General features: G+C 48.6%; 1 protein-coding gene across 5 annotated transcripts in view; it reads left to right on the top strand.

Moving 5' to 3' along the window:
• Positions 1–6,476: 6,476 nt before the first annotated feature.
• KALRN (kalirin RhoGEF kinase) overlaps positions 6,477–8,541 on the top strand; it is a 526,992-nt gene continuing 524,927 nt past the window's right edge. For 4 of the 5 annotated variants that reach the window (XM_064514687.1, XM_064514683.1, XM_064514686.1 and 1 more), the window contains exon 1: positions 6,653–7,067. In XM_064514687.1, the coding sequence (XP_064370757.1) occupies positions 6,995–7,067 (73 nt within the window). In that variant the 5' untranslated portion in view covers positions 6,653–6,994. Of the gene's footprint in view, positions 7,068–8,541 lie in introns of all 5 variants that reach the window. The other variant, XM_064514688.1, reaches the window with a different exon arrangement.

Here is an 8,541-nt window from a genome sequence, read left to right as displayed (position 1 = left end):
TATCCCACTATCTTTCCTCATTCACGCTTACCTGTAGCAAGCAACACTGACAGGAAGCTGGACCTATCTATCCTCTATCCTTGTAAATGTCTATTTATAAGGAGCAGAGAAAGGCGACCTACTTATAGGTGGAAAAGAAAAGGCTGAAAGGACAATGAACGGGGGAGAACTTCTGGAAACTCTCCAGCTGTTGCTGTAAGCCAGGCTGAAAAGAGACCTAGGGGAAAAGAGGCAGAAGAGAAGATCTGCTTAGCAAGGCTCTTGAAGCTCTCTGGAGAGAAGCAGTTACTAGCTGGCAGGGAGACACTGAATAATTGACACCTTGCTCCTGGTGTCAGCAGGAGTTATGACTGCCCCTGAGACCTAGCGAAAGGAACGGCTGCGTGTCTTTGTAGGAGTGGGGGCAAAAACTCAAAGTTGCTGAACAACACCAGAGCAACAGATTTGGCCTCAGCCATTTACTGGTTGCAGCTTTCATTAATGCTAATTCTCTTTAAAATAAATAAATAAATAGAGGGGCATCTTGTAACAGTTCCTCATGTGAGGCTCTGTGAACAAGACTCATCCAGATTTCTTACAAGTGACATTTGTGTGCAAAAAAGAATAAAGGGGGGGGGGGACACCTCATTTGATTAGCCTTATCCATATTTGGGTAATTTAGGAAAAGACACTCCACTTACTAGTTGGAGTCTGATATGAATGTTACAACATACCTCTTCAATGCTGCAGACATTGTAAAGCACTTAGTAGGCTAAATAGCCTCCTAGCATAGGGTCCATAAAGACTGCGGGCAGCGTTTGTGAGGACTTTATAGTGCAGTTTGTAGTAAGGAGGTGTAGGGGATTTTTTTTGAAAGGATGTGAAAGATGACACCCCCTGACCCAATAAGAATGCATAAATCATTTTACATTTTGAGGGTACTTGTAGTGTTTTTTAGCCAATTAATTTGAGTTTTATTAGCGCTTCTTATGATAACCTAAAGGCTAAATACTCTTACAAATTTCTTGCAAGATTCAATCACTTTTTGTAAAAATAAACTGAGCTCCCATTGTTTTTATTTTTACACACACAGCTATGCTACCTTTTATATCCCAGGGAAAAGCTTTTTTTCTTCTTACACAAATTTGTAATGGTGAAATGGAAAACAGGTTAGTATTTATGTGCAACCATGTGTGAAATTAGTATCCTACAAGTGCCCTGAGATGAATGCATATGGCAATAAAGTCATAGTCAGTGTTTAATTTTAATGCATGCTTCATCTTTAAAAATGGTTTTCTGAATAGCTACTATGTACACTTACAAAATGCTGCCCCAAACACTACAATATTTAATACTTACTTTTTCAGGTCCAGTTCTGTAACTCTTACTGCACTGGGCAGAACTTGCCAGGGAGCTTCCACAGATTTTAGGAGCTCCTTGTAAAGAAATACTGCTCAGTATTGCTAAGAATGTGGCAAACTTGCAGAATCAGGATTAAATGTTTGCAGGAAATTTTGTTAGAATAAAATGCTCCAGCTTAACAGAGCTTAGGTTCATAAAAGACTTCAGTCTTGAAAGTACAGCATAGACTTGGCCAACACAAGCTACTGTCTTCTGCACTGTTGTAGCCAACAGTCTGGCTGAGGGATACCACCTTTGCAATTATTATTATTATTATTATTATTTTGCGTTGGTTGACAAAAACTGTTATACACTAGCAACTTCTTTAGCAAACATCACCAGCTGCCAGAGAGTAAGGATTTTCAGTTACTGACTTTTTCCAGATTCATGTTTGTAATCTTCGAGAGAGAACTGTTGGTTCTTCTCAGATATATTTATCATTCTCCTTGCTGCTAACTTGGTTTAAGCCTGGGCAGCCAGAGTGGCAAATGCAGCTTTTCTGGATTTCTATGGAAGAAAGCACATTTGTTTTCCAATGTAAGCAAGCCTTTGGATTGCCACAATGGTCAAACTATAATACAGTTGTAACATTATCTTGCAAATAGTTTTTATCACCTTCTGGCTGGGCTGGTGTTTCTGGAGAGGAGGCCTGATTATTGGCTGGCTTTCTGACTGAGCTCTGGGAAATTGGAGCTAATATTGACTCTGGAAGCAGGCGATTAGATGGCAACTGGAACAGACGTTCCCACTTTGGCTTTCCTCCAGACAGGGAGGATAACAATAGCAGGAAAGATGCTGGGACAAGGACTTTTGCATGGGATTAGAGGTAGCTCTGTGCCTGCCCATATAGCAGTCACATGTCCAAGCCGAGGGCAGGGCTAACCTACATGTGGAAATATATATGTGGGTGCTGCCAAGCCAACCTTGAGGTGCACGTTCTGTCTACTAAGAGCAGAAATAACCTGTGGCATACATGTGGGAGTTTCAGTCTAAGCATATGAAATGTCTTCTGCCTCCCACATCCTGCCCTTGGGGCTTCTCTGTGGACCATGTCTCTGGACACTTGCAGATTTTTCCCTTGCAACATTCCAGATAGTCTAGAATATGCCTGGAAACTTCCACCACACGCACTCGTTTCAATTTAAGAGTTTAGTAATTTCATCCCTAATACCTAGACATATAGGTCTGAGCAGGTCTCTGGGTGTGAAAATTTTTTCTCACCTATCGCAGAATGTAGCTGAAAATAACTTATTAAAACCACCCAAGGCTGCCTTGTTAAGACTTATGTCTTCCTGCTCTGCTGTTCAGGCTTTCTGTTTGAGCTTACCTATTAACACTCTGTATTTAGAGGCTGCTGTGACACTAGAAGGGATGGACTTTCTGCACAAATAACAGTCTTTGTGACACCTTGTAGGCTGAAGCTTGTCTGCTGAACCAGCAGGATGTTTTTTCTTATTGCGCCTGTAGCTTCTTGAATCAGAGCCCTTGGCTCACGTATTGGGTTTTGTAGCATTTGACTCACAATCCTTCATGCTGGGCACCCAGTTTGCGGGCACTTTATATAAATGCTGTATTGTTTCCTGTTGTGCAACTGTCCTAGAGCCTTAAAAAAATTTTTTTTTTCCTGGAAGAGGATTTGCTGTTTTGGAGAAATGAATTCTACTGACTTCCTGTTCAAATGCTTTCCCCTCCTCCCGTCCTATAGCTCGCATGCTTGTGAGATCCAACCAAAAATGGTTTTTGCTTCTGGTGCTACCTGTTGCCATCTTATTGGGAAAAGTTGAATGTAGTATTGGCCTTGAATCAAAAGCCTGTGTGACAGTTTCTGATCTTTGAGAAGGTTTAGGGGCCTTCACAAATAAGAGCATTCGTACCTAGTTGTTTGTACCAAACTAGCTGTTTGGTATGGATTGAGATATTTGTCAAGTAGAGCCATGCACAAGATTAAAGTGGTGTCTGTCAGTGAAACTAGTGTGCTTTGGCTTATGTAATCCTACAGGGTTTTTTTAGTGTTTTGTATTGCAAGGAAACTCTAGGTACCTTCAGCATCTAAAAAGTGAATTATATATTGGAAAAGGCTTTTCAGTTCATATTTAACTGCTTTTCTTTGAGCAACAGCCATCATAAACTTGTTGGTGAGACTTGAACTGAAGTAATGATGGTTCCTAGTTTTTAATGATATTTTTACAGTGACAGCCCTGTCCTGCTCACAGCCCTAATGAGAATAGTAACTCCCTTAATGTCTGGGTTGTTCTAAAACCTACTGATACCTCAGTGTGCTTGTCTCCATCCTGCAATGCTGTGGGCTGTGCTTATATATGGTGTGTGAGAAGCGTGACAAGTGTGACTGTTGCTTGAACAATCATCTCGTGAAAATTGTGAGTATGTGGTGCAAGGCTTTCCTGGCTAATGGAGCAGCAAGCACAGAAATATAAACATGCTATGCCTAGTGCAGCAAAGATAGACAACAAAAATACATGGCTCTGTCTTGATGAAGTTTGCAACGAAACTGGATTAAAAAACCCCAACTCTTTATCCTTTAATAAAATGGAAATTCCCTTTTGTTTTGAAGTACTAGAGAGGTCTGGGACCACTTCTTATTCTATGATGCTGTCCCATGAAGAAGAAACATAGTTTGTTTTCAGAAACTAGCAGTATCTTATGGTTAAATTATTAACAAAGAATTCAGGTAGTTATCAGGATGGCAGGTCAGATAAAAACTATTCTCCCTCACTTGGCATTTCTAATGCTGCATGTTTGATTGCAGATTATACAGACATGGATGCTCTCTGTAGCCTGTCTGAGCTCTAGTATTCATGCTATAGGTTGAGCCTGCAGAATTCATAAGGAAATGAGAATATAAATGTCTGTCATTGACAACATTAACTCCCTTTCCTGGGTGATGCGAGACCTCCCTTGCTTACAGGTAGCTTCTGCCTGGCTTCTAAGGATGCTCCTTAAGGAGGAATGTTTTGACCAGACTGTACTAAATACTGAGTGTATGCAAAGTGTTTCACTAGGATGCCATGCTTTTCCCAGCTACCAAGGCTTTAGGCCACAGTTAAAAACCAATCTGCACATAAGAGTTTGGGGGAGAACGAGGGCTGAAGAGTAAACCAAGATTGTATGTAGACAATATTGAGAGACAGGACCTTAAGATGGGATTTGAAATGATGGGGAAATGGGAGGCCATTGCTGTACAGCATCTTGGAGAGCATGGAAGAAAGGATGAATGGTCACTGTACAAGGATGCCTGAGTCTGGAAGGGATGGTTGTAGCCCAGTATTTGTACTGTGATAATGCCCTGGTGCTGGAGGTGGGGCTGGTTCCCAGTTGCTGGTTGTGCTCAGAGAGGCCATGCTGATGTCTACAGTGAGGCGCAGGGGCTTGGAAATGGCTTTTGTGTTGATGCTGTCTGTAGATAGCTGTGAAATGACCCTTTTTATCCATAAGCATAAAAAGGTAAACTGCTACAGTTAAAAACAGCTGGTGTTAAGCTTTGGAAATGGGCAGCAGATCAGAAATCAGAAGGGAGGTAATAAGACAACCAGAGGGAAACTAAATGCTAGACCTCTGTTGGACACGTGCTTCTATTTTTGTGGTCCCCAGGCCTGATGTATGCTTTGCTTTTCAATTCCTCTTCAATTCCAGTAGTAAACAGTAAGGTCAGATGAGATGTGACTGGGATCTCGGTGCTGTTCCTGTTTGTTCAATGTCATTTGGATACTCAAGTTTCCACAGGGAAAGGTTCAGCCCTTTTTATCAAGTGCAATATATCTAGTCAGTGGGCATACATCCAAATCCAGCTTTCTCTGCCCCATGGCTGGTGTATTAAGTGCAGTTCAGATGTAGAAAATTCATGTTCCCCGTCTAAAATATTCTGGGCTAAAATAGAAAAGGTTCTGCCAGACTTGGCTGCTAACCTGCCTGCCAGATTGAGATCTGATCTGAACAGTGCCACAACCAGTTGGCTCTCAGATTTCTGCTATTTTGGCCTATTTCCTGAGAGAGACTAGGCTGCCTGGCTCTTTCAAAGTGCTCCAGTGAGTTCCCCTGTGGTGACCAGGCTCCCGGAGATGTTTTGTCCTTGCATTTGCTCCAGCTGATTTCCAGCCCTGCACCTACAGAGCCCCTTAAGCATCAGGGGTTTCCAATGGCAAAGGAGAGGTGACAGGATATTATCCCGACAGGGGCGTGGGAACCTGCTGGCTGAGAGACTCCAGTCCTGAGAGCAGGAGAGGCGTTCACGGTGCGAGTGGATTGTGCAGGGGCGATGCAGCCACAGATGTTGTTGTAACGGTTGTTTTACCCTTCTGATGGTCAAGGTCACAAAGACAACTGTGAGATGTGGCAGAAACGTTCTGGTATACATTGGTGGTGTTTTGGATAGGGGGAATGGTAATGCTTCTCCTTAAGCTGTAGAGCTGTTATGTGACTTTAGTGGAATGAGGAGTTGGTGAGGCTTCAAATAGCTGAACATGAGAAGAAAGGGAAGTGCCCAAATTGCAAATACCTGTCTTCCTGTCTATCTGTGCCTGTCTGTGCTTGAAATCTTGATACCTGGGCTCAGGGAATAACATTGAATACAGCCACTAACAAAGCACAAACAAGTATTCCTCACGGTGCTCCTCTTGAGATGACAGTTATTGTCCCAAATTGCAAATATCGGTGTGATGACAGAGAAATAACATCACTTAAACAGTCGAACCAGTGTGTGAGCTGGGACCAGAACCTGAAAAGGAGTTTGAAAACCAAGCTCTAACCCAAAGCCCCTCAGGACTGTGAAGAATAGTGTGTGTTAAGGTACCTGCACCAACATGCAGTTTCACTTACCCTTTCCAAAACAATCATGCCCCGCAGCCCACGAAGAAAAAAATAAAATGAAAGGGGGGATTTTTTTTTTTCTTGTAAACGCAGGCGTTTACTTCCAGTCCCCGACTACCTGCCAGCCTCAGCCCCGCCGTTGTTCGTCGGAGTGGGGGTGGCAGCGGTGCAAATAAAGGGGGGGGGGGGGGAACAGGGAGCCTCGCCGGGGCGCCTGTGCCCGCACCTGTGCGCGGCCGCGGGGCGCCTCCGCCCGGCGGCGCGGACCGAAGCGCGGCGGCGGGGAGGCGGCGGCGGCGGCGGGGGGGGAGCAGCAGCCGCCTCCGCCGCGGGCGTCCCGGCGGCGCTGAGCGCGTCCCGCCGGGGAGCGGCGGGGCCGGGCCGGGCTGTCACGGCGGCGAGGGGCATTGTCGGCAGCGGGGCGGCGGCGGCGGGGGGAGCCGGGCGGGTGGGAACAATAGCGGCGCGGGGAGGGGAGGGGAGGGGAGGGAGGCGGCAGGCGCGGAGCCGCCGGCGGCGGGGCTCGGCACCCGCCCGCCCCGGGGGCAGCCGCAGCGCAGCCCGCGGGCAGCCGCAGCCCAGCCCCGGGGCAGCCGCCCCGCAGGCTCCGCCGAAGGGATGAGCCGGGCGGCGCTCGGCCGGGCTCGCCGCTAAAAGCGCCTTCATCCCTCCCTCCCTCGCTCCCTCCTTCGCTCCCTCCCTCTTTTCTCTCTCTCTCTCTCGGCTCTCCTCCTCCCTAACTCACTGGATATTAGCAGCCGCCGGCCTCGCCGCCGCCTCTCCCCCAGCCATGAATCCCGCCGAAGGGGCAGCGGAGGACGGCGCTGTCCCCGACTCCGAGGTGGATGCCTTCTTCCGCACAGGTAGGGCAGCGGCGGGGACGCGGCGCGGCGGCCGCGGAGGGCTCCGCCGCGGGATGCGGAGCTCGCCCCGGCACCGCTGGAGGAAGCGGGTGGTGGCGGGGGGGGAGGTGTCCCCGCCGGCCTCGCTTTGTCTGTCCGCCCGCCCCCGCCGCGGCTGCCTGGGGGCGCCCCTTGCCCGCCGCGGCCGGGAGGATGCGCCGCCGCGGGGCTGCCGTCCGCGGGCGGCGCAGCGACGGGGCGATCGCCGGGGGCAGGCAGGGAGGGCCGGCGCCGCCGCTGCCGCCGCCGGGCGGGGGAGCCGCCGCCGCCCCCTCGCCTTGCGCCGGGGAGGCACAAAAGCCTCGCGGAGATGCGCGCGGGGAGAGGGGGCGTCCGCGCCCGCGGAGCGCAGGGGCGGGCGGGCCCGGCCGCGCCCCCTCCCCGGGCGCAGGGCGCTTCGCGGGGGAGCGGAGCCAGCTGCTCGCCCCCGGGACCCGCGAGGCGCTCGGCTCCCCGCGTCCAGCGGATGCTCGAGTGGAGCGCGAGTGCGGTCGGGCTGCGGCCGTGCGCGGAGCGGGGCCTTGGTGACCCATGCAGCGGTTACTGAAATGCCCTGGGCAGCGGGTACGCACCGGGGCTGCGCTACCTATTCGTAAGGTGTTGCGTGTCCCGTGGCCCTTTGAAACCCGGCTGTGCGTGGGATCGAAATCTCAAGCGAAACAACCTGTGGTATTTTTCTCCCCTTGTTCAGCAGCTAGAATCTTAAGAAAGCATTACAGGCTTCTCAGTAGATTTTTAATTAAAAAATGTAAAGGATTAACTCCTTGTTTCATAAGGGGATTGACCCTTTTAGGCTAGGAATGACACTTACTGCCACAGCTGTTTGTCAAGACTCTGCTTTTCAGCTGGTTTTCTCGTTCTACCTGATCGTTAGCTGCGCGGAGCGCTTGGAGCTCCAGTTACGAGAAACAATTATGTAATCACCGAAACTTTAAAGAAGTTCATTCCTGCAGGCCTGCAGCTGCTCCGTGGCTCCCTGCTACGGTAGACTGCGCCCCGTTTATGGAAAACCCTTTGATCTGGAGGATGACTGTCATAGGGTCTGGCTGAGAATATCCTGTGATCCACAATCCATTAACCATAGGATATTTGCATGTTGCTTGCCTACCTGGTTACAAGGAAATCTCCCACGTCTCTGCGGTATCAGTATTTGTGGGCTCCTGAAGATTTGTAAAAGAAAAAGAATCACCAGTTTTCCTTTTGAAAACACTCTCTTAATTAAGGTTCTTCTACCTTTTCTGTCTTTGCCCTCTTTCCCGCAAAGCTAAATCATTTTCCGGTGACACTGCCTGCTCAGCATAAGCAGGTTGGCAGAACTGAATTTGGAGAGTCAAGTCTGCCTTCCTTGTAAGAAAAAGGTATTCCTGAAGAAGGAAAAAGCACAAAGACTCATGTGACTAGGCACTCTTTCCATTCTGTCTTCACCAGAAATTTT

Source organism: Dromaius novaehollandiae, chromosome 7 (genome assembly GCF_036370855.1).
Source record: "Dromaius novaehollandiae isolate bDroNov1 chromosome 7, bDroNov1.hap1, whole genome shotgun sequence".
Lineage (NCBI taxonomy): Eukaryota > Metazoa > Chordata > Aves > Casuariiformes > Dromaiidae > Dromaius > Dromaius novaehollandiae.
The sequence above is the reverse complement of the archived record's forward strand: the minus strand, read 5'-3'. Positions and strand labels throughout refer to the sequence as shown.